At 51.4% G+C, this 24,572-nt stretch overlaps 1 protein-coding gene across 7 annotated transcripts in view; it reads left to right on the top strand.

Moving 5' to 3' along the window:
- The first annotated feature begins 494 nt into the window (after positions 1 to 494).
- The window catches only part of UBE2F (ubiquitin conjugating enzyme E2 F (putative)), a 54,044-nt gene continuing 29,966 nt past the window's right edge, over positions 495 to 24,572 (top strand). Inside the window, exons 1-4 of one of the 7 annotated variants that reach the window (XM_058699695.1) lie at positions 495 to 751; positions 5,312 to 5,445; positions 15,509 to 15,538; positions 20,116 to 20,181. In XM_058699695.1, the coding sequence (XP_058555678.1) occupies positions 5,328 to 5,445; positions 15,509 to 15,538; positions 20,116 to 20,181 (214 nt within the window). In that variant the 5' untranslated portion in view covers positions 495 to 751; positions 5,312 to 5,327. Of the gene's footprint in view, positions 752 to 1,072; positions 1,163 to 5,311; positions 5,446 to 15,508; positions 15,539 to 20,115; positions 20,182 to 24,572 lie in introns of those variants that run through there. The other 6 variants (XM_058699703.1, XR_009253689.1, XM_058699681.1 and 3 more) reach the window with 6 other exon arrangements.

The following is a 24,572-nucleotide window of genomic DNA, read 5'->3' as shown; positions in this document are numbered from 1 at the left end:
GACGAAAAGGGGAATAAAAGCCTTTCAGATAAGATCAGGAAAGCGCCGATGCACTCCTGCAGGCTGCGCCTTAGCACCCCGGGGGTTGGCGACTGCTGCAAGTCCGACCGCTTTCCCCCCCACCCCCCCTCCTCAGGCTCTGGGGCGGCCGGTCCTTTGCACCCTGGGCACTGTGCCGGGTACACAGCGAGCGCCCCAACCACCGAGGCGGTCAGCTGGGGCCCAGCCACTCCCCCAGCGCAGGCAGCGCCCAGCACCCCTGGGCCGCAGGTCAAGGCGCGGCACACGACGAAATCAATGGAAATAGGAACTGCAGCTCCGAGCCCCGGACATTCGGGTGCGCAGGCTCCCGGAACTGCCCGGGGAACCCCGCCCCTGGCCGCTAGTGTCCAATCAGCAGAGGCGGCGAGTTCACGCCCGCCCCCGGACGCACTCTCGGCCAATGAGCGAGGCCCGGGCGGCTAGTCGCCGAGCCCAGCCCCGGCGGGCGCACGCCACTGTTCGCTTGTCAGGCTCCAAATAAAGTTCTTCGGGGCTTTGAATTTTTTTTTTTAAAGCGCCCGCTGCAGTCGCGGCCGCCGCGGGCGAGAGCGGCCGAGTCCCCGCCCCGCCACTTCCGGTCCCGCCGCCTCGAGCCGGTGCGGCTGAGAGGGGCCGCGTCTCGCCGCTGCCGCCGCCGCTGCCGCCGCCGCCGGCCGGCCGGGCATGGTGTTGGGTGCCGGGCCCGCCTCGCCTGTCTCGGGGTGCCCAGGTGAGGAGCGCGCGGCCCCGCGGCGGGCGAGGGGCGGCCGCGGGCCTCCAGGCGACGCCGGTGCCGCAGGCGGGCTGGCGGGCGGGCGGGCGGCGCCGGGGCCGCCTCAGGCCGCGCGCTCCTCACGGCCGGGGGCCGGGGACGCGGGGCCGGGCGGCCTGGCCGGGAAAGGCCGGGGCGCCGGCCGCCGCCGGGCTCGAGGGGCAGCCCGCAGCGAGCCCCTGCTTGTGCCGGCGCTCTCACGGCCTCGCTCGCGCCCGCCGTCGCCGGGGAGCTGCCGGCCGCATTGTCCAGAAGGCAACGGAGCCCAAGGTCACCAGCCCGCCGTGGCCGGGGGAAGCGGGACCCGGACGCAGGCCGCCCGGCTCCTCCCCGCCTCGCGAGTCAGGCCGGGCCTGGAGAGCGGCGGGGGTGAGGAGCGGGACTCCCGCCTCGCCCGCCTGCCTGCAGCTGCCCCGCGGTGGGGGCGGCGGCGGCTGGGTGGAGGGGTTCGTCCGCACCGAGGGGGGCGCCGAGGGGGAGGGCGTCTTGGAACCATCTGGACCACTGGGTCTCGGATGCCAGACCTGGTTCCGCTGGTGTGTAATCTTGGGTGTGGCCCTCCGCGCCCTGGGCTCAGTTTCCTCATCTGTCACAGGAGAGATCTGGGCCCTGCCCTCTCTGCATTCCCTCCAGCCCCGGAGCTGGGACTGGAAGGATCGGGAGTGGCCGGAGGTTTCCTGGAGGAGATGTCGGAATCTGCTGTCCTGAGGAAGGAGTAGGATTAGGTGGGAAGGGACGGAGGGCACTCCAGACCTGGACAGCACCAGATTGAACAGAAGCTTCCAGAAACGGGCAAGGTGTTGTTGAGGAGCAGGGGTTGGAGGCCGGCTTGCCAGAGGATTTCTGGCTGGGTACGGGGATGAGGGTGAGTGGTGGGGGACAGCAGAGTGGGGGTGTGCGGCTGGAGGACCCCCACCCGGATTTACTTGCCCTTCGGGTAGTAGGCAGTGCAGGAGGGGGCGGGTTTGCGGATGAAAATAAAGGGTTGGGCTCCCAAGGTCTGTCAGCCAAGCAGGGGGACTCCCCTCCCAGGTGGGGTTTCGGCCCCCCCCCCCCCCCCGGCATTCTGAAGGAGGAGGGGAGTCCGTGGACTTTTTTGTGCCCTGACTTGGGCCACTGTGGTTAGAGAAGTTGGTTGTCCCCTAGTGACCTGCAGTTCTACCTTTTACTCTAAGATTGGGGCTTTTCCACAGCAGGAAGGATTGTAAATGAGTTCCTCACCCCGTGAGCTGACTGGCCCCTGGTGTCCCTGCACAGGTGGCATGGCCTGACCCTGCGGCCGTGGGCAGGAGTGCCGAGTAAACGTTGACGATGAGACTAGTAAATAGCATGCCAGAATCTTTTTTGAACAGTCAGAGCAACTCCCACCCAGAGGAGAAACTTGAATGGGCCAGCTGGGACTTGTGGCATTTAGAGACCGTGGACGCCACTCGAAACGGCTGATCTGTCCCCAAAAGCGCTGCCTTAACGGGGCGGAACTTGCGGCAAAGGGACCGTCCAGTTTTAAGCCGGGTCTCCCGTGGGTGAAGCATATTACAGAAGGCAAAGAGGATTCGGAAGCAACGGCAGGTGTTCAGCAAACTTCTTGACAGTTTGAATAATTCTTTTTGTTCCAGTCTCTTTGTGGAGAATTAACAGCTATGGAAACGTTCCAAATTAGGCCTTAGGTTTATCCGCAAAGTGGCCTGTGATAATGATACAGATGGAGAGATAGGTGGTCATTATACACTTGGGTTTCTTAGAATGCTAGGAAAGTAAGTTTAGTCTTCCCTTCGAGGGACAACAAAACACGAGTGTCATTGTCTTTATCCCTTGCGGTCAGTGCCCACTGTATTTATTAAGGGCCACAAATTTGTTGAAGAAGCCAGGAATCCGACTCCGGGTGGGGTTGAGTTCGGGGCGTATTCTGCCCACTTCGGTGTGGGGTGGTAGGCTTATAAAAGAAGCCGAATCCTCGGGAGCAGTGACACGGAACAGTGTTGTGATGAGAGCCTTTCTTTGTCAACGAGTCTTGCCAGGACCCTCTGAGCGGCTCCTTCGGCGCAGGTCCCAGGGAGCTGGGTGTGGACCAGGCGTGTGCCCTGCCCTGGCACTTGCTCCTCCGGACTCTTTGTTATGACTTTCCTAGGACTAGAACTGTCTCCACGCACGCCGGGCTCTTGTTTCACTGTTGCCGTGTTTGTACTGGCACGGTCAGCTAGAGGGTACAAGCCGAACAGACTTTGTGAAGGTGCATGTCTTGTCTGCAGCAACCCTGACCATGTGGCAGGACTGATGTGCTCGAGGCTGGGTGTGTGGCGTGGGGCTTGGCGGGGGAGGCAAACGCTGTTTTGTGATCCACATCTGCCGAAGGGATTCCCGACCAGATCATGCCAGGTAGGGACTGAGCAAGAGAGCCCAGCTGTGGGTGGTGCTGCAGGCGGGAGCCCCCATGGGTGTTTCTGACTCTGTCCCACTGCCAGGCACCTCCTTGTGAGGTTCCTGAACGGATACCTCCCTGCCCTGGGTAAAGCCGAGAAGATGTGCATTTGGTGGTTATGGTCCAGGCTGCTGTGTAGGTTCACCTGCGGGGATGGCGTGGTCAGGTGGCAGTGCAGAAACCAGCGTTGGTATCTTTTCGCGTTCGTGTCAGCTTTATTGAGGTGTGATTGAAGTATGTGAAACTGCACATGTTTAAAGTACGCAGTTAGATCAGTCTTGACGTACACGTCCAGCCCTGAAGCCGTCACCACACTCAAGACCGAAATGTGCTCATCGTCTCCAAGAGGGAAACTAACGTTTCTTCGGTGACTGCTCCTAGCAGCTGAGTGGCCCCAGACTAGGCCGTTCCTGGGCCCCCGTTGTCACAGGATCCACATCAGTAAAAAAGAGTGGGAAGTGGGGGTTGGAGGGAGAAATCCTTTCCAGATTTGAAATGTTAGGAGCTTGTGACCGCTGTGTGTAATAGAACCATCTTTTGAAGCATTTAGACCAATGGTTCTTAAAGGGGTTAGGTGTGTGTTTATGTGTAGGTCACATACAATGCAGAAGGTCTTATTCAGTATTTTTTTTTTTTTTATGGTACAAATAATGGGAAATAAAATCCACCAGTCTTTGGAGGAGGGGGAGGTACACAGAAGATGGTGTGAAAAGCTATGTTAGGAACCTGGGTTAAAAATGGTTACAACTAGGGGCGCCTGAGTGGCTCAGTCGGTTAAGCGTCTGACTTTCGGCTCAGGTCATGATCTCACGGTTCGTGACTTCCATCCCTGTGTCGGGTTCTGGGCTGACAGCTCAGAGCCTGGAGCCCACTTCGGATTCTGTATCTCCCTCTGTCTGCCCCTCCGCTGCTTGCACTCTGTCTCTCGTATTGTCTCAAAAATAAATAAACATTAAAAAAAAATTTTTTTTTAATGGTTACAAATACCAATGGACGGGGGATTCTTATTTTGGCATTCAATAGCTTGGCGTCAAACTAAAAGTTTTGTGTTTGGGTCAAGTTTTTCATTTGGAAGCTTTAGGTCATTTTCTTTTGAAAACAATCAGAGTGGTATTGAAGGGAAATAATATTAAAGTAACAAAGGAAATTATGGAAATATTGGGCTGGTGACCAATTTTTGCGTTTGATCTTTATTGTCCTTCCCAGTGAGCTTTCAGTGGGGGTGCCTGAAACACAGATGAGCTGGAAGCAGCCAGTGAAGAGAATCCAGTTTGGTGCATTAATTATAACTTAATATCCATGTTGATACTGCCTAAAAAAATGTAAATAAGACGCAACATAAGTAAGTGCAGAGATGGTTCTTAAGGTTCCAGCCCCGCCTTTGTTAAAGGAAGAAGGAAAACAAAGTGTTGCGTGTCTCCCTCATCAGGGCTGATGCTCCCCGCAAGTCTGCAGTGGGCCAGGCACTGTGGGACCTCACCACAGGTGCACGGGCCGTGCAGCGGGGAAGGGCACACTTAACCGGTGGGTAGTGGTGAACCCACGTGGAACCCGTTGGTGGAGGCTCTGCTCGACCACCAGCTCAGGGGGAGCCCTGTTACCAGTACGTCCCAGGGCCTGGTGTCCAGCGAATGTTAAATGCGTGGCTCTTCCTTTTTAAGTTCTTTTTTTTTTTTTTTAAGGTTATGTATTTTGAGAGAGAGAGCAGGAGAGGGGCAGAGAGAGAGGAAGAGAGAATCCCAAGCAGGCTCGGAGCTGTCGGCACAGAGCTTGATTTGGGGCTCGAACTCATAAACCATGAGATCGTGACCTGAGCTGAAATCAAGAGTCGGACGCTCAACCAGCTGAGCCGCTTAGGTTTCCCATGGCTCTCTCTTTAAAATTTTCATTAACGCTTTAAAAAATCAGACTTATACAGGATAGCATAGAGATTTCCCAAATTGATTATGTAGGAATCCAGTCTAAGGAGCGCACCTCACATACTGAGTTTTTCTGTAACGAAGTTCTAGGAAACTGTTAGCCACCTTATTTTATTGTCTTCGGTTTCCAGTCTTTGTCTAGAGATGTGTCCTTAACCCTGCCCTCGGTCTGTCTTTCAGGGGAAAGGTGGCAGTAATGCTGACGCTTGCGAGCAAACTGAAGCGGGATGACGGTCTCAAAGGGTCCCGGACGTCAGCCACGGCCTCCGACTCCACTCGGAGGGTGTCTGTGAGAGACAGGCTGCTTGTTAAAGGTGATGTCATCCATGTGAGCTGTTTTCTATCCTGTAACAAAATGAAGTCTGACTGGAGGCTCTTCTGGGATGCGAGGTGGCCTGTTGCTGAATAGAAATACTTACTTGAAAGTGTTGAAGGATGTGCTTGCTTGTCACTTCCAAGGACTTTGTACTGGGCGCACACTGCAGGAACGCCGACGGCAAGAAAGCACGGCGTGTCTCGCGCACTTGGGTGGTGCTCTGCAGGGGCTGCCGGGATGCTAGCGGAAGGATGTCGGTGCTGGGGGGCCAGCAGGCCCAGGACTGGTCCCGGTGCCGTCTGTCTGGCTGGTGTGCGTGGGGCCGGGGAGTCCCTTCCTTTCTTGTGCTCAGTCACAAGAAGCTCCAGGGTCCCTCTCCCACACCCCGGCACCAGTTTCTGGTCTGTACAGGGAGGGAGTGGGATTCAGTAATCTCCCAGCATCCTTCTGTACTTTATTCAAGTCACAGCCTGAGGAGAGCCTTGTACCAAGTAGTTCTCTTCACAGAGTTAATAACAGTGGCCTGGAACTCTCGTCTTTGGAGAAGGGTTTGTGTAACGTGTATGAATGTGCGTGTCTGTGAATATGCCCGTGTTGGTACAGAACTTTTGCATTCAGTCATTGAACAGACTTAACAGCTGTCAGGTGCAGAGACAGTTTCCCAGGGTCGTGAGACTACAGAAGATGTGGATTCTGAGAAACTTAGCAGAAGTCCATGGGGGAGGGGAAGAAAAAAAAAGAGGTTAGAGAGGGAGAGAGCCAAAGCATAAGAGACTCTTAAAAGCTGATAACAAACTGAGGGTTGATGGGGGGTAGGAGGGAGGGGAGGTCGGGTAATGGGCATTGAGGAGGGCACCTTTTGGGATGAGCACTGGGTGTTGTATGGAAATAAACAGTTTGACAATAAATTACATGTTAAAAAAAAAAAGAAATAGTTCCTGCCCTAAGAGCTTAGAATTTGCAGCACTTTTTACGTTATGGCATGTGTTTGCATTTAAGTGTGTCGAGCTAGGAAGCAAAGAAGGGCCACACAGTTAGGACTGCCTGTTTTCATGCTGCAGCAGGCAGACCCCGTGAGGTTACTGGCATTCGTGTGTCCTGAAACGGACCTAATGTCAGGACAGCTGGGATGTGTGAACGCGCTGTTGTCCTTCTCAGAAGCGAATCAGCGCTGCCCTTGGGCGGGAGTGGGGGCCAGGAAGGCGTCAGGTTCGGGGAGTCTTCAGCAGTGCCCTCCTCCTCACTCTTCCTGCACCTTGCCTTAGCTCGGGTTTATCCGGCCAGATGGATGATGGGGTAACGATGGAGGAAAAAGCATTTTTTACGTTTTGATACTCTACCCATGCCGTCAGATTGAATTCAGAATTTGTGATGGCGCTGCGGGAGTCAGGTGGGACGCGGGACGTGGCTCCTCACCTGATGGGCCTGATAGGACTTGAATCTCTTTCCAAGATGCTGGCTCGAGGGTTCCATCTGCAGAGGAAGCCAGGAGCCACGCAAACCGAGGAAGGGGTTAGCGGTGTTGACGCTGTCCTCAAGTGGAGGGTATTTTAGCGCCTGGGAGTTACAGTGAGGAAGGCCCAGATGTTAGCTGAGGAGGAGCAGGTGGGAAGCCACGAGTAGACTGTCCCGGCTGCTTCACCGTATCCCTTGTCGTGGTTCATAGCCGCTTTTGTACACTGGGCACATGGGGCCAGGCCCTCCGTTGGACACTTTTTTTTTTTTTTTTTTCAACGTTTTTTATTTTTTTATTTATTTTTGGGACAGAGAGAGACAGAGCATGAACGGGGGAGGGGCAGAGACAGAGGGAGACACAGAATCGGAAACAGGCTCCAGGCTCCGAGCCATCAGCCCAGAGCCTGACGCGGGGCTCGAACCCACGGACCGCGAGATCGTGACCTGGCTGAAGTCGGAGGCTTAACCGACTGCGCCACCCAGGCGCCCTGTTGGACACTTTATAAGGCAGTTGTCGTTTACCTTTTGCTAAGCCTTGCCAGGTGGGTGGTTCATTTTGTCGCTGAGGAACTGAGACTCAGAGAGGTTAAAAAACTTGCCCAGATTACAACTGTATTATTGCAGCAGGAGAGCCAGACCCACGTTTTGGGGTGGGGCAGGCGCTGGGGGAGCAGACCCGGCAAGCAAGGTCTGAATGAGCAGAAGTGCAAGTCCATTGAAAAGAGCATTCGGGGGGCTCCTGCACACCTTGCACCTGCTCAGGGATTCACCTGCCAGCTCGCAAATGGCTCTAGGACCCAATGCAGCCCAGAGGGGCCCGTTGAGGCCCACAAAGCTGGATTCTGCTCCACCTCCCAGGACAGATGTCTTTGACGGGGTTTGCAGGGCCCTGCTAAGGTCCTTGACCTTGTGAGACTCATCAGAGAGAGGTGCAGAAAGAACCACGTCATGAGGCCACCTGTTTCCATCCTCCTACGACACTGGTGATGATCAGGTTTCTGGGGTAGTTGTGGGTAGCAGGGCTCAGTAACACCCCTCACGTGGCCTGCCCTCTGTCTGCCCTAGGTGGCTGTTGGCCCAAGCTGGGCTGGCTGAGGAGTGAGCAGTTTGGGCTTGTGGTGGAGGGTGGGTAGAGAGCAGGGGTGGGCCTGACCTGAGACTGGGGGCTGTGAAAAACCAGTGCGTACTAAAGGGTGCTCTGATGGTCCATGATCGCCTGGTCTGCACCTAGGGCACTCCTTTACTTGGCCGGGTGGGGCAGAGGTTTTCATTCTGCAGGTTTCTGATGGTGGAAGTGGTGTGTGGAGTCCAGGAGTCCGTAGCATTTTGGGGCACTCGGGGGGTGATTAGGGGAGGCCGGGGAGGCCCCCTCTGGGAACTTTGAGAGAAGTCGGGCGTCCGAGTTCAGTAAGACTGTCGTCCTGGGCTGTGACTTGGACTCACGTGAGAATGTTTGTTGCTCATGAGGATCGTTAGGTTACACAAAAGCGTACTGCGAGTCGGTGCCATAGGCTGGGTTCCTGGGAAAGCAGAATTTGTCAGCTGGAGCGTTAGGAAGCAGTGTCGCTGGGACTGATACCTGTGGAGGGAAAGGAAGGATGCAGGCTTAGGCAGAGTAAGAAATGGAGCTTTGGGGAAGGCCCCAGACAGCCCCTGCTTCGGCAGGTGCAGCCTTCGGAGCTGTCCCCAGTCAGACGAGACGGTCAGGTCTTCCTGCTCTGTGTTGATCAGTTGTCCACTGGGGGCTGCCCCGAGAGGGCTGTGGCCCGGAGTCGGGGGGTCTGTGCAGCCCACCCAGTTCCCAGAAGGACTGAGAGCTGAAGGCCATGTGCAGACAGCCATGTGTGGTGGGGGAGGCCTGGGTGGGGGTGAATCCTGTCGCCCAGAGGTTGGGATGTGGCTTGGTGCAGGTGGCTGTAGGGCGGAGCGGACGGGTGGGAGAGAGCAGAGGTTGGCAGGGCCAGTTGTGGCTGCACAGCTGAGGCTCCTGTTCCTGTTCTTGCCTCTTCGAGGCCAGAGTCCCTCTCCCTGGAAAAACCAAAGCCTGCCTGGGAGCAGCCGGCCAGGGGGGGCCTCTCCTGTGCTGGCACCTTGGTCATACCACCTTTTCATCCGCATCTCATGGGTAACTGTCAGGGACGTCCTCCAGGCTGGAACTGGGGTGATGCTTATAGCCGCAGCAGCAGCCCCTGGAGGCTGCAGAACAATTGAGTATTTCCAGGCTAAGACTGGGAGCTGCTGTCTGCCCTGAATCCTAGGACCTGGGGACACTGTGGAGGGCGTGTCAGATCTGTGCAGGTCTGGGCCGAACTGGGGAACCATGGCCAGTGTTTTTAGCCACAGGGCAGGTGGGACTAAGTTCCTGGTGGACCTTTATGGGGCCACTGAGCTAGAGTCTCATCCGGCAGAAGCTTAGCCCCTTTTGTACAATGGGATCATATGTGTCTTTGTGTTCTTTCCTTTTTTCACTCAACAAACATTTTAGTCCAGCTGTGTGCCAGCCTGTTAGTGACCCCTGAAGACCCCAAGAGGCTCCAGGCATGCCAGCAGGAACCTTTCACCTCTGTGAGTCCTTGTTCTGTGTGGAGACTTGGACCGAGCTGAGTTCAGGGTCAGTCCTGGAATTAGGGGAACAAGACAGAATGAATGTGTGCACCTTTATCCGTATCAGCCCCTGCACCCCAGGTGGTTTCTGCTTCTGGGGCTGTGCTGTGTGGCTGTCCACGCTCCAGGCCTGGAGCAGAGAGGCCTGGCCACCCACCTGCATGTGTTCCCCAGGGCCTAGGGTGCAGATGTGTCCTCGGGGTGCCACGCGGGGCCTCAGGTGAACTGCTGTGTCCACATGAGCAGTCTGGTCATGGGATGGGATAGGAAGGCCCGTTCCAGTGCAGTTCCTGGAAGAGTGGGGGAAAGAGAACCATTCATTGTTCTCCAGAGCTGCTGTCGCCATGCCAGGCCCTGCCCAGGACTCTGGGGGTGGGCTCGGGGTTGGGCTTGCCATGTTGACAGAGTACTCAGCAGAACTACGGTATGTATGTATGTGTTATTTATTTATTTAATGTTTATTTTTGAGTGAGAGAGAGAGAGAGGGGAGGGACAGAGAGAGAGGGAGACACAGAATCCGAAGCAGACTCCAGGCTCCGAGCTGTCAGCACGGAGCCCGACGTGGGGCTCGAACTTACAGACCGTGGAGATCGTGACCTGAGCTGAAGTCGGACACTTAACCGACTGAGCTACCCAGGCGCCCCGCTACAGTATGTATTTTAAGAAGTAGAGCAGTGGCCCAGAAGGAGGAGTCCTGCTAACATGGAGCTAAGGCAGCTGGCCCCAAGAATACCACTGAAGCTGCCCAGCAAGGTTAGGTTGGTGGCCCCACGTGGGTGGGCCCGGTAGCCCAGGGGGGGGCGGGGAGGGTTGTGGAAGACGGATGAGGTTTCAAGTCGCCCTTGTCCACTCCTGTGGAGAGTGGGGGTGGTGGGGGCCTTGGGCTCCATTCCCATCGATACCAGTCTCTGCCGCGGCAGCTGTGCTGGTTTTCAGGGTTGCGGCCTCGCTCCCTGAGCGTGAAAGGGACCGTGGGTGCTCTGGGCCCACACTCCGCAGTGTGCTGCTGAAGGGCCCCAGACGGAGCGGAAGGGCTGAGGTGAGGGTCCGTGGGGTCCTCAGGCCGGGGTGCGGGTGGTGCCGTCTCTGGGAGAGCTGATGCCCTTAGTTCGGGTGTCTCCCAGATGAGGGCACTGCGCGTGGATGCTGAGAGCACAGAAGGGGTGCTCAGTGCGTGAAGACAGGCGGGAAGCTGAGAGAAAGTTCTGGTCAAAGAAATCTCGGAGGTAGTGGTTCAGGCCGAAGGAGGTAATCAAGGCTTCTGGGAGGTAGCTGCATCGCCAGCTGGGTGACTGGGTGGGGCGGCCCAGCTGCCCTGCCTGGTGGGGCTTGGAGCTGGCGTTTGCCAAGAACCACCTGCGTCTGCGACTGACCTTTTGTCTTAGCTCAAGCTGCCGTAAGCAAGTACTATAGATTGGGTGGTTTCAGCAACACACATTTATTTCTCGTGGCTCAAAGGCTGGGAAGTCCAAAATCAAGGCATCGGCGGATTCGGTTCCAGTCAGGACCCCCTTCCTGGCCCGCAGACACCTGGTGTCTCTTCTTCCAAGGGCGCTAATGCCATTGTGAAGGCCCCACCCTCATGAGCGCATCTAATTCTGACCGCCTCCTGAAGGGCCCACCTCCTAATGCCATCACATATGGGGACAGGGTTAGGGCTTCAACATAGGAACTCAGGGGGAACACACTTCCACGGCACCTTTGGAGTGCATTGGTCCCTAACTGCATGAGGAGAAGGGCTTCTCACTCTCGGGACATGCGCACCAGGAGCACCGCCAGCTTTCCGGCAAGTGTGCTTATCTGTTAAGCATTTCCCGAGCGACCTGTGTGTGTGTCAAGCCCGAGACCGAGTGCTAGGGTTGCAGGGCTGGGTCACACCGTACAGCCCCTGCCGTGAAGAGTGTGCAGATTTGAGTAGCAGGCAGTGTGGAAACAATAAGAGCGCCGTGCTGCGAGCAGCCTGTGGCAGAAAGGGGCGGATATGTGCCGGGTGAGGGCCACCGCGGTTATCAGGTGGATCTTGTAATCTGATATTTCAGTGCAGGCATGCTTCGAGTGGGCTCTGTGGTTTGCTTTTTAGTTAGAAAGGAGAAGAGTCTAAGCTTTCAGAAGGAAGTTGTGCAGCCATGGAATTGTGCAAGATGAAAGGTAGGGCCAGTAAGGTGTAGAGGGGTTAGCATCTTGGAACAGGCGAGACTTCAGCAGGTTAAAAATAGCTGAGTGTCTTGCTGTTTTACGGGTAGGGGTAGTGTCCTGCAGGCAGTGAGGTCATGCAGGGAAGGGCCACCACTTTGCTAAGAGGCCTCTCGAACATGTAAAGCAATTCGCTCATTTCTTTGGCCGTAGACTTCTTGTACGTAGATTCTAAGGTATAACTACTGATGTTAATAAATTCTTATTTGCCATCATTTGAAGTGTAGACGAACTGTGTCATTTGTGACAGCTCCATGGGAGTGTGTGGCTTATTTTATCTACTGCACTAGGCTGAGCTAAAATGCTGAGCATCTTGATTGAAATTGTCGTGCTCCCAAGATTGCGCTCCCTGCCTGCGCTTGGACCAAAACCTCGCAGCGGCCCTGACCATGGTGGGGCTCTCCCAGCCCTTGTCCACTTTCCTTGACTGAGTGACACCGAACCTAGAAATGGAAGCGTAACGCTCGTCTTTGGAGCTGAAATTCTAGACTACAACGTGAAGTTATCAAATCCATCTGCGTAAACATCTGCGTGCGAATATCTGAGCATGGCCGAGTAGCCTGTGGCGGTTTCCTGTACCTGGGGAGGGTAAAACATTCAGAGGCCTGGGCCCCACGTACACCTCCTGGTGTAGTGGGTCCGCATAGGGCTAGGAGTGGTAAAGGCTGAGCAGGTACTAGGTTATGGTGACGAATGCACAGCTCCGGGTTTTAACTAAAAATTATTGAATCGTACAGTTAGAGTGGGTCTGTTTTCTTGTAAATTGTGCCTCACCAGAGCTGTTGTTTGACAAGTGGGCAGAACAGCAGAAAACTCCCCAAGTGATCTATATGCAGCCAGGCCGGAGGATTCCTGTTCGACAGTAAGGCTTCCTCTGGACACAGGCCTCTGGCCCCGACGCCCCATCGTGGTGGTGCAGGGGTCCGCTTCTGTTGTTCGGTCACCACCGTGCCCCTGGTCAGTGCCTTGCTGTTCTCCTGCATCCTGACCTCGCTCTTCCCCAACCCTTGGCACCAGACAGCCGCCTTAGACATTTTGCTTCTGTTTTGTGGCCCCCTCCTCCTCAGATCCTCTGGGCACACTGGACTACCAGAGTTTCACAACTAGACGGGATAGGCTTGCCGGGGAAAGCCAGTTCCGGCCTCAGTCTCTCAAGACGAGGGCCCTCAAGGACGGTTTCTTGTAAGTTCTTAGCAACAAGCTGAATGGTAGTGTAATAAAATATGTAAATACAGTTTAAGAACACACATTTTTTTGTAGGTATTCTTTTAAATGTTTATTTTGAGAGAGAGAGTGTGCATGTGTGAGCAGGAGAGGGGCAGGGAGAGAGGGAGAATCCTAAGCAGGCTCTGTGCTCACTAATGTGAGCTCTATCTCATAAACAGTAAGATAATGACCTGAGCCAAAATCCAAGAGTCAGACGCTTAACGCCCTTAATCGACTGAGCCACCCAGGCGCCCCCAGGTAACATTTATTTTGAAGTGATTAACATGAATGACTCATTTGTTAAAATGTATGCTTTTTTGATAAAACAAATGCCCTGTGTGAGCCGCCAGAGCGGAGTGTGGCCCTGGGAGGGCCTCGGAGGGCCTGGTACCGGTGTCCTCGGAGCGGGTAGCAGTTTGGCCTCGGCCTGCCTTTGCGGTTTGAGGTTTTCTTTAGCGAGTGCCCTGGCCCCAGGACGGTGAGAACGGGCCAGTCAGAAAGATGAAACCAAAGTTCACCGTGCTCATTAGAAGAAAACAATAGTGAACGTTCATAGGGTTATCCTTACGTTTTATCAAGTGACTGGGTTTTAAATGTAAAATGTGCCATGACGCCAGGTGGCCAGGAAAACAGACTGCCCAGGCCTGCACCTCACCACAGAACTTGTTCCTTTTCCAATCACAGCAAGACGATAATGAACTGTCACTCCTCTCTCCATGCCCGGCTCTGCTGAAGAGATCTGCTCCTTTTCTCAGGAGTGAGGACGCTCTCCCCGGCTAGGGCACTGGACAGAACACTGTAGAACCACGTGAGCACCTTTCCGCTCCCTCACTCCACCCATCTCTGCCCCACTCCACTTTTCTGAATGCCCATTCCAGATACCTGGAGCCCAGAGTGCACACATTTAGCGGGCTGCCTGTCTGTATTCAGATTCTCAAGTAGCTGATACTAAAGGCCTGTGGGCCTCCAGCCCTCGGCCTCAGTGGAGCCGTCTGCCTGCCCGTCTTCCCGCTGACGCGCTCCGTGTTCAGCTTCCCAAGGTCATGGCACCCCCGTCCCTTCCCTGCCCACCGTTCCACTTCACTTGAAGGAATCGCCCTACCCACTGCTTCTGTGTTATGGCCCCCCATTTACTTCTTAGTTTTTTGGAATCTGGTTTCCATCTTGCCACCTGCCTTCCTGCCGTTTCGAGGACCCTCAGCGGGGTCCGATCCGCATCCGGTGGCCTCGACTGGGGCCTCATTTCCCTGGGACCAGTCTGTCTCTTGAATCACTTACGTTCCCCACGTGTCTCCTCCTTTTCCTCCTGTTTGTCCTGAGTGACTCTGTGCTCTCTGCCGAGCTTCATTCTTTTCGCCAGCCTCCCTTGTCAGTCTCATGAGGTCCAGGTGGCGTCACCACGGGGTCTCTTTGGCCCTGGCCATGCGCCCAGATTGCAGCTTCTTCCTCCCAGGACTTCCCCAGCAGCTCAGCTCTCGGTGCCATCTCGGACCCCCCCCCCACCCCCCACAGCGGGCAGACCCTGTGCCCTCAGGCTCTCTGACTGTCCCTGCCTTTGCTAGGCCCTGGCCGCCTCGTGTCATAGGTCACCAGACCTCCGCTTTGCCCTTTCTGAAGTTGTCCTCTCGAGGAAAGTTTGGAAACTTGGTAGAAATGACCCTCTGCTCCCTGTTTCTGCAGATTCAAGTTGAGAACTCCAGGCCGTGCGCAGAGCCCTCCTGGTTTCTCATTGCTCTGGCTGCCCTGCGCACCTTCTCCTTCCTGTGCTTGTCTGTGCTCCATGCTCTTGCCCATCACTAACTTACCTCCTTGGCAAACCTTTTCGTTCCTCTTCTGCTGGACTTAATTCTACTTATTCTTGAAAGCCTGGCCCATAGACCTCCTTCCTCTAGTCTCCACAGCGGGTGGGGGCCTCTGTGCCCCCAGGACCCCAGAGCACGCTGCTGTGTCTGAGGCACCGATGACTTGCCTGCCTGCTTATTTCCGGGTATCCCGAGAGCTCTGCTCTTAGCAGTAGGAGTGGGGTGTCTGCAGCTTTGTCCCGGCAGAGGGGCGCCGGGCTTCACTGCTGAGTGAAGGGGCCGGGGACTGCGGCACCGAGCCCCGCTCCTTGGGCAGTCGCGAGATGTTAACAGATAGCAGACCCTGGCAGGAGGCAGAGTTTTCTCTCACTGGAAAAGTTCCAGCACACACGGGGCAAGCCTGCATGGGAAGACAGGTCTGAAAGAACCAGAAGAGACACAGGTGCGTATATAAATCACGTTCCAAGGGCAGCAGTTCCTCTGTGTGGGGGAACAAGACTTTCAAACAGACCCCAGTGACCGTTTACCTATGGGGGATTTCTATGTGAATTTTAAAGTATTTTCATTTATACCAAGTACGTTTTCAAGGGCCTGTGACCATATCTGCCGGCATCCCGCAAGTCCCTTTGTGTATTTGAAAGCGATTCCACGGCTTGAAGTCTTAAACAGTAGACCAAGTGTAGATTTCAGTTACTTCGGTCTGTTTTGTTCCGCGGTGTTCCGGAAGAAGTTGCCAGGTTAGAGCAGGGATTTTCTGTGCAGAGTTGATGGATGTTAACGACGGTCTCTTTGTTTCCACAGAGGTTGCAGAGCTTGAGGCTAATTTACCGTGTAAGTACAGCGTCCACATTCAGTCCGGAAATGCTGCAGGGTAACTGCACGGAGAAGCTTTTTACGTTGCAATGATCTTGCAGAGCCCAGAGCCTGGTTTTGTGTGTTAGGAGTAAGTTTTAATTTTGTGCAAACAGGTGGAAGTTTTTCAGGGCTCTGATAAGAGTGAGGTATTTACCGTCTTTCTGAGAGCAGCACGGCAGTGCTGTCTCTCTCCTTGTTATGGCAGAGGTGCTTTGGCTAGGTTTTGTGTCTCTTCCACAGCATTCTGTCCCACATCGTCTTTTTGTCCTTTTTTTTTGAGAGAGTGCACGTGCATGAGCTGGGGAGGGGCAGAGAGAGAGGGAGAGAGAGACACGGGGCTCGATCTCACGAACCATCAGATCATGACCTGAGCCGAAATCAAGAGTTGGATGTTCAACCGAATGAGCCACCCAGGCGCCCCTGTCCCACGTCCTCTTTGAGTGAAAAGATATAAATCGATGACAGTCCTATTTTTGTGAGTGACGGCACCACTTTTTTGGTCCACAAAGTGCTTACTTGTAATTTATCTCTGTGCATGGGCTGGGGTGGCCATGTACCCCCATGTCACCAGCTGTCCTGACCGTGCTCAGTCCTTCCTGCCCAGGCACAGAGACCCACGGTGTGGTCTTCACCTGTGAGCAGGCTCACTCCCCAGGCAGCTCATTTGTGTGATGTGTGAAAGGTGCGGTTTTTTCCTGTTACTAATCCCTTCCCAAACTTAGCATATTGTGTAAGACCACTAAAGCCTGAAAGCTTTGACCATTTTAGTATTTTTTTGAATTGGGACTTTTTATCATCATACTTGGTTAAAAACAGTTCTGGGGCGCCTGGGTGGCTCAGTCGGTTAAGCGTCCGACTTCGGCTCAGGTCATGATCTCACAGTCCGTGGGTTTGAGCCCCGCGTCGGGCTCTGTGCTGACAGCTCAGAGCCTGGAGCCTGTTTCAGATTCTGGGTCTCCCTCTTTCTCTGACCCTCCCCTGTTCATGCTCTGTCTCTGTCTCAAAAATAAATAAATGTTAAAAAAAAAAAAAAAAAGAAAAAGAAAAACATTTCTGAGGTTGAGGATGTTTGTCAGCGTAGGCGAAATATTTTGTACGTTGGTCTCCTGGTCTGGGCAAATGCTCGAGAGAACTTGGTATCAGGCCCACCTGACACAGGTCAGAGAGGGTCCGTTCCCGCCACCAACTAAAGTTAGAAGTACGGTGGTGGGTGCACCTGAAGTGGTTGCAGAATCATTTGTAAGGGTAAGTACACACAGTTTCCTGAAAAATTCTTTTTAATGTATGGTATTTACATATGAGTGTGGTGGGTTGTGATCTAACATAGGCTTCTTAGTGGGGGGTCTCAGTCAAAAATGTCTTAAAGATCCCTGAATTAGGGGCGCCTGGGTGGCTCAGTCGGTTAAGCACCTGACTTCGGCTCAGGTTAGATCAAGCCCCAAGTCGAGCTCTGTGCTGACAGCTGGGAGCGTGGAGCCTGCTTCGGATTCTGTGTCTCCCTCTCTCCCTGCCCTCCCCTGCTCACGCCTTGTCTCTCTCTCTCTTTCAAAAATAAACAAACATAAAAAAAAAAAAAAAAATCCCTGAATTGCTTGACCTCAAAGTTTTCTTCTAGTCAGAACTGGAAGGAAGTGTCTTGGGGTTCTCTTAAAGGGTTTATATATATGCACATGCGTATGTTTAATCAAAGACCATAAGAAGTTACTGCTTACACATGGTTCATTTTGTCCTTAAGTAAGACTCTGACAGAGATTGTTGGGTTTTAGCCCGTAGAGAAGGATTGCTTCAGCTTTATCTCAAATTTTGGTTTAAAAACAAACTGGCTCAGTCGGTAGAGCATGTGACTCTTGAGGTCAGGGTCGTGAGTTCAAGCCCCACGTTGGACCTGGAACTTACTTTAAAAAAATTACAAAAACTGTGTAATTGGCTCTCAAGCCAGAATTTTAATTCTACCTTAGGTCTGAAAAAGGTATCTTGCTAACCTTGATGGCCCAGGTATCAGATAAAAAAAAGTATGTGCTCTCTGCCTCTTTTCTCACTTTCTCCCTTCCCTCTGCCCTGTCAGAGTCAGGGAAGTCTAAGTTCGTTTGTACAAGTAAGCCATGCTTTCCAAAAGTACAGATCTCATCACAGAGCAAACAAGGAGCCACCGGAGAATAAATCCTTAGTATCTCTCTAAAGTGTTAACGAAGGAAAAGAAAATAACTTGCCATGTGAGAGTGCTGCTTGTACACATCGCATCGAGAACTAGTTTGGAGCTCTGTGCAGGCAGGTTTATAGAGGTCTCTCTGTTGGCGAAACCACACGTTCCCTCTCAGATAGAAGCATGAACGTGCTAGCCTGTGCCTGCAGGCAGAGGAAAGGCTAGGGTCCCGGGTTTTCATACAGCCCTTGCATTGAACTAAAACGAAAACCCGACTTCTCACTTTTTGTGGTCGTTGTTAGGCCTTTTTTGAGTTTTAAGATGTTTGGTTCTTTCCGTAGTTTTACTGTTTTTTAATCTACCTGGTAACTTATTTATTATTGGTGGGCCAATTTGTTCTAGAAGGATGGGTTTCTACATCTATGCCTTTACCAAAATGAAGGAGAATGCCAGGTATTAAAAACAAATGAATGATGCCAACTTCAGCTGATCCGTGAACATTTTCTAAGCCCTTGTCGTACATTTTTGTTACATACATCTCACTGGAAAGATAGCATTTATCATTTCAAGTTAAGATTAGGAAGAATGGGGTACCTGGGGTGGTTCAGTCGGTTGGGCGTCTGACATCAGCTCATAGTTTGTAGGTTTGAGCCCCACGTCAGGCTCTGTGCTGACAGCTCAGAGCCTGGAGTCTGCTTCGGATTCTGTGTCTCTCTCTCAGTCTGCCCCTCCCCCGCTCATGCTATCTCTCTCTCTCTCTCTCTCTCTCTCTCTCTCTCTCTCAAAAATGAATAAACATTAAAAACTTTTTAAAAAGAAAGATTAGGAAGAATGAAGCATATTCCAGTTATTCCACGGGCAGTTCACACATGTGGTTTGGGCACGTGGCTCCCAGTTTCTTTGTTTATAAAATAAGGAATGTGACGGTGTAATCTCTAAGACCCCTTCTTGCTCTTGTAGACTAAGTTACCTTTTACTCTACAATGATTTTCTCAGAGATTGATAAAGGAAGAAACCCTGCTAACAGTTTTGTATGGTTTTTACACATCACACCAGCCTGTTTCTGAGGTCGTGAGGTGAGGTGTGGTATATGGAGAAGAGCCATGAACTAGTCTTTAATTTGGGAACTAAACCTTTTGTTGATAACCTGTGTGATTCCGGGCTGGTTGCCGAACCTCTCTGGACCTTTGTATCATCTCATGCTGGAGGATATTGGACGAGATGATCTCTAAGGGCCATTTCCAAGTCAAAATTGAAGTTGTCCTGTTTTCGGTGAAATTTCATACCATTAGAAAACCAGGCAAAACGTTTGCAGTGAGGCTTGTAAGAAATAAAGTCAGCTGGCGATCCAAGGAGTTCAGTGCAGTATTTTCTGAGTTTATAAAGTATAGACAGTTTCTCCATATTCCTTCCCAGCATAGTGGGTGTTTATTCCTTGTGTGCTTACTGTTCTTCTATACCCTTTGTTTGAAGGAACAGATGTAGGATGTGGCCAACTTGTATCTGCACCACTAGCCATTCCCTCTTCTCCTATGGGAACTCCTTGTCCCGGTTGACCAGACCCCTTCCGGTGTGGTACAGGGGGCATAGGGCACTGCCATCTGAGCAGAGCATCCCTTCATCCACAAAGCAGGCTGAGCTACTACTTGGGTTGGGAAACTTTTTTTTTTTTTTCTTGATGCCAGGTAAACTGGGTGCTAGCTAACTTCATGGACACCTTTTTTTTTTTTTTTTTTTTTTTGTAAATGTTTATTTTTGAGAGAGGGAGAGACAGAATGAGGAGGGGAAGGACAGAGAGAAAGGGAGACACAGAATCTGAACCAGGTTCCGGGCTCCAAGTTGTCAGCACAGAGCCCGACGCGGGGCTTGAACTCACAAATCTTGAGATCATAACCTGAGCCAAAGTCGGATGCTTAACGGACTGAGCCAGCCACCCAGGTGCCCCTCAAGGACACCTTTTGAGCTTCCATTTACTGTGATGGGTCTGAATAAGTGTGGTGGTGGTTGAACAGCCCAGAAGTTTGGCCTGCGTTTTTCTGGTTTTGCGATGTTTAGTTAGCCTTACCCACACGTATTAATCTCCTTAAAGTGTGGTGTTCTCTTTTCAAACTAAAGTAGCATTATTCTTAAAGTTAATGGAAAGATCTCAGTTTTTAGTGATCATTAAAAGATTGAAAGCAGCCATCTCAGTTTGGAATTAAAGAGGGCGGGACTGTAAGGAGGGACACCCATGGCAAAGTCACCGGCTTGCAGTGTTAGCAATAGTGGCACAGTTAGTGACACGCCAAGAGCGAGGAGGGGTCTACAGACTCTTCCAGCACCTTAAACGCCACGCGTGTTTCAAGGTCAGCCTCTGTGTAGGGGCTGCCCCTGGCTGTCAGACCTTCCTGATGTGCTGTTTCTTTTGCAGGTACGTGTAAAGTGCATTTTCCTGATCCAAACAAGCTCCACTGCTTTCAGCTAACTGTAACCCCAGGTAATGTTCTTCCACACTTAAGTGTTACAGTGATTTGCAAACAGCAAAGTTTGAAGGCTGCCCAGATCTATAATATTTGGCTTGATGTGTCCTCTGACTTCTTGAAAGTTAAGACAGTAATGACTTCATGCCGCACGAAGAGAAGATACGTGCCTTGTAGTCAAATAAAGCAGGATAAAGGGAGCCTGTGGCATTCAGTGGGAACTCCAGAAGTGAAGTACAGACTGACGGCCGGACCGCAGGCCACAGAGGCAGTTGGTGCGCTGTGGAGACTGTGAGCTTTGAAATCCTGATTGGCGCTCCTGTCTCGTGGCTGTGTGATCAGGGTTCGGGTTGCTTAATCACCTCTCTGCCCCAGCCTGCCCAGCTAGAAAGTGAGCATCAAGGAGGACCTCTCTCACGGGACAGTTACGAGGGTTAAATGGAAATAGACAGTGGGTGTGAAGCGCTCCAGCCCAGGGTCTGGCTCAGGGGAGGGAGCAGATTACCGGCTGTCTGTGTTAGGGCTGATAAGAGTCTAAGCTCCAGGTGCTCCAGGATGGTAACGTACTCCTCCTTGGTCAGGCTGCGCAGTAAGAAGGAGGACTCTTTGTTTCCTCATTGCCGTGCGGCTCTAAGCATCGCAGATTCCAACCCGGCACAGCCCACCAGTGCTGACGTCGGGCAGCGGGTGCTGTGCTGTGACCAGTCGGTGCTCCTGTGGGGTGGGTGGGGAAGGGAGCGTTGTGGAGGAAATGGAAGGTGTTCCTTTATTTAGGGGATGGAAAGGGAGTGAGAAACCGAGAATGATGCGTCACTAGCCAATTAGAAAGTCGAAGAAAATACAGAATTTCAGTGGGCGATAATGACCCTACAGATAAGACCTGGCAGTTATCTCCCTGCAGGTAGGATGGATTATTTTCTGTTGAAGATGTTTTATAATAACGGGAAACCTCATTTTCAAAACGTGCTTGAAAACTTAAAAATTCGTTTAATCCCTTTGGTGGTTCTACAAACATCGCTGGACATGTACGTAAACTCTGTCTGATACCATTTCCTCTAAGAAAGCACCAGGGGTGATAACCCGAGCACAGGCTTCTACATGCCTGAGATAACCGGAGCTCAGGACTTGAAACTAGGAAACGATGACAATTAGAACCACTCTGGCTGCCTTCATAAAGCACATACTGCACATTGTGCTGTTTTTAGCAAGGGCTGTTGACTCAAGGTCACCATTCCGGAAGTCATTTGCTATCATTGTTAAGTAATGCAGAGTTTTCAGAAATTCTTCTGGGGATGAAGATTGGTTCTGTGTACTGGTCTCAGACGTGTGTTTGTCATAAAAACGTTTTCTTGCCTCTGCCTTTCTCGGGCATTTTCAGCGGTTGGCAGGCATTCTGTTGCTCTGCGCGCCACCGAGGCGTGGGCTCTGTGGTCCTCCCCGGCCGCTCAGAGACCTTTGTTGAGTTTGTCGGGCTTGTCATCATCTGACACGAGTGGGTTTGTGTCAAGTCCAGCCTCTGAATAAGTTTCTCTTTTTTTCTTTGTCTTTTTTTAACTGCATTTTTTTAATGGAATCACATGGATGTTATGATTATCGAGATTGTGTACGTGGCACCATCTTTGATGTTCTTACTGTTCTCGAAAGTAGAGCGCACTTACAGTTGTTACGGTTCGGTCTTCACCTTTCCATCAGATTCAAGAGTAACTTGTGTTTTGATGCCTGTAACTACTTAGTACCTTAGCATTTCTATTTGTAATAAGTGCACATCAGGGACACGATTGTTGCACTGAGCTGTCTGCTCAGCATGCCCTTCAGATGCTGTCTGTGTGCCCTTATTTTGTGGTGTTAGTGAGTCCGAAAGCTGCTGTGGTTCCTGCCCTTTGTTATTAAGAAACATGGCAGAGGGGCGCCTGGGTGGCTCAGTCGGTTGAGCGTCCGACTTCAGCTCAGGTCACGACCTCGCGGTCCGTGAGTTCGAGCCCTGCGTCGGGCTCTGGGCTGATGGCTCAGAGCCTGGAGCCTGCTTCCGATTCTGTGTCTCCCTCTCTCTCTGCCCCTCCCCCGTTCATGCTCTGTCTCTCTCTGTCTCAAAAATAAATAAATGTTAAAAAAAAATTAAAAAAAAAAAAAAAAAAAAGAAATATGGCAGAGATCTGTCAACCCTAAAAATGTGTCTAACATCATGGTTTTAAAACAACTTCTTGGAGTCATGCTCCTCTTAGTATTGGGAAGAAATTGTGTAACTATGCCTGAGTGAGAAAGTTTTAACCGTGTATGAAGCACATGGTCTTGAACTCTCCTCATTGGCAGCCAGTAGTCTGAAAACGCAATAAGGTAGAAAGTCTGGATATTTCGGTGGTCAGGGTGGGAGAACTGCATCTGCGTTTGAAGCCCAAAGCTCTCTTTTATCTGGCTCCTGGCAAGAAAGTTCTGTTCATACTAGGTAACATGTTCGTAGTTTTGTTTTTCGAACATCCCTCGTGCTTGGGAGTAAATGTACTCTTCTGAGGAAAGACGGAAATGTATTTTGGTGGTAGAGGAAAACTGAATTTAAGGGGGAGAAAGGTCTCCGTCAACTCACAAAATAAGAAAAAATAATAGTAAGTGAAATGAGACAAAACAAAGCAAACACTAAAGACTTGCCGAAATGCTCCCTGGAGTCTTCTGTGAAGTTGGAGGCACAGTTTGAAACACTGGGTCAGGTCGTAGTTGCCCCACTGACTTGCACGGGTCCCCTCAGCCTGCCTGCTCCACTGTGACGTGGAGCTTTTAGGCAGAGGGGAACATGGACTTAAATAACAATTTTTTTAAGTTTAGTTTTTACTTTTTTTTTTTTTTTAAGTTTATTTATTTATTTTGAGAGAGAGAGCTCGGGAGGGACAGAGACAGAGAGAGAGAACCCAAAGCAGGCTTCATTGTCTGCGCAGAACCCGATGTGGGGCTCGAACTCACGAACTATGGGATCATGACCTGAGCCAAAACCAAGAGTCGGACACTTAAACTAACTGACTGAGCCACCCAGGCGCCCCAGTTTTTACTGTATAAAGAAATTTTACTGAGGTATAAAATTACGAACAATAAGATGTACTAATTTGGACTGTTCAGCTTTACTAAGTTTTGAAAAAATGTATATACCTGTATAACCACAAGCCCGGTAAAGATACTTGTAGTATTTCCAAAATTCTCTTCTGCCCCTGGCTACCCATCCAAAGTTCCTTTCTGATTTCTGTTACCGTAAATGACTTTTGCCAGTTCTTGAATTTCATATAAATGGAATCTTATGTGTGCACTCAACTTTTTAAGAATGTATTTTCCGAAGGAGTTGCACTGCTGTATACTGACCAGCAATGACTGAGAAGTTCCACTTGTTCTACATACTTATCAGTATTTGAGTATGAATAGTATCTCATTGTGGTGTCAATTTGCATTTCCCCAGTGCTGGCATTTTGATTGAGATGGATCAGTTTTGCACGCAGTGGCAGCATAGCAGTGTTGAGTCTTCCCGAGCAGGAGCAGAGTCGTGTAAATCTGCTTTACTTTCTCTCAGCAGTGTTTGGCAGTTTTCGGTGTACAGGCCTTGCAAATACTTTGTTAAATATAATACCAAGTATTTCATGTTTTTTAAGCTGTTATAAGTGGAATTTTTTAAACTTTTTTTTTTTAAATACAATACCAAGTATTTCATGTTTTTTAAGCTTTTGTAAATGGTATTTTTAAAATTTCCATTTTACTTGTTACTAATTATATGAAAATACAATTGATTTTTTAACATGTTGATCCTGTGTCCTGTTATCTCGCTAAATTCACCTATTAAATTCCAGTAGCTTCTTAATATATTCTTAGGACTTTTACATTGCGTCTGTGAGAAGGACATTTTTACTTCTCTTTTTACGAGCGTGTATGCCTTCAATTTCTTTTTCTTATTGCACTGGCTATAGCCTCCAGTACAGTGTTGAAAGAGGTGGTAAGAGCATATGTCTTTGCCCTGTTCCTGATCCTAAGGGAAAGTGCTCATTATTCATTGAATATGATTTTATCTGTCCTTTATCAGGTTAAAGAGTTCCCTTTTGGGGGGCGCCTGGGTGGCGCAGTCGGTTAAGCGTCCGACTTCAGCCAGGTCACCATCTCGCGGTCCGTGAGTTCGAGCCCCGCGTCAGGCTCTGGGCTGACGGCTCGGAGCCTGGAGCCTGTTTCCGATTCTGTGTCTTCCTCTCTCTCTGCCCCTCCCCCGTTCATGCTCTGTCTCTCTCTGTCCCAAAAATAAATAAAAAATGTTGAAAAAAAAAAATTAAAAAAAAAAAAGAGTTCCCTTTTTTTCCTGTCTGCTGAGAGTTTTTATCATGTGTGTTGAATTCTTTCTAATGCTTTTTCTGCATCATTTGAGATGATCATATGATTTTTTCCTTTA

This window comes from Neofelis nebulosa, chromosome 2 (assembly GCF_028018385.1).
Source record: "Neofelis nebulosa isolate mNeoNeb1 chromosome 2, mNeoNeb1.pri, whole genome shotgun sequence".
NCBI classification, from domain to species: Eukaryota; Metazoa; Chordata; class Mammalia; order Carnivora; family Felidae; genus Neofelis; species Neofelis nebulosa.
The sequence above is the reverse complement of the archived record's forward strand: the minus strand, read 5'-3'. Positions and strand labels throughout refer to the sequence as shown.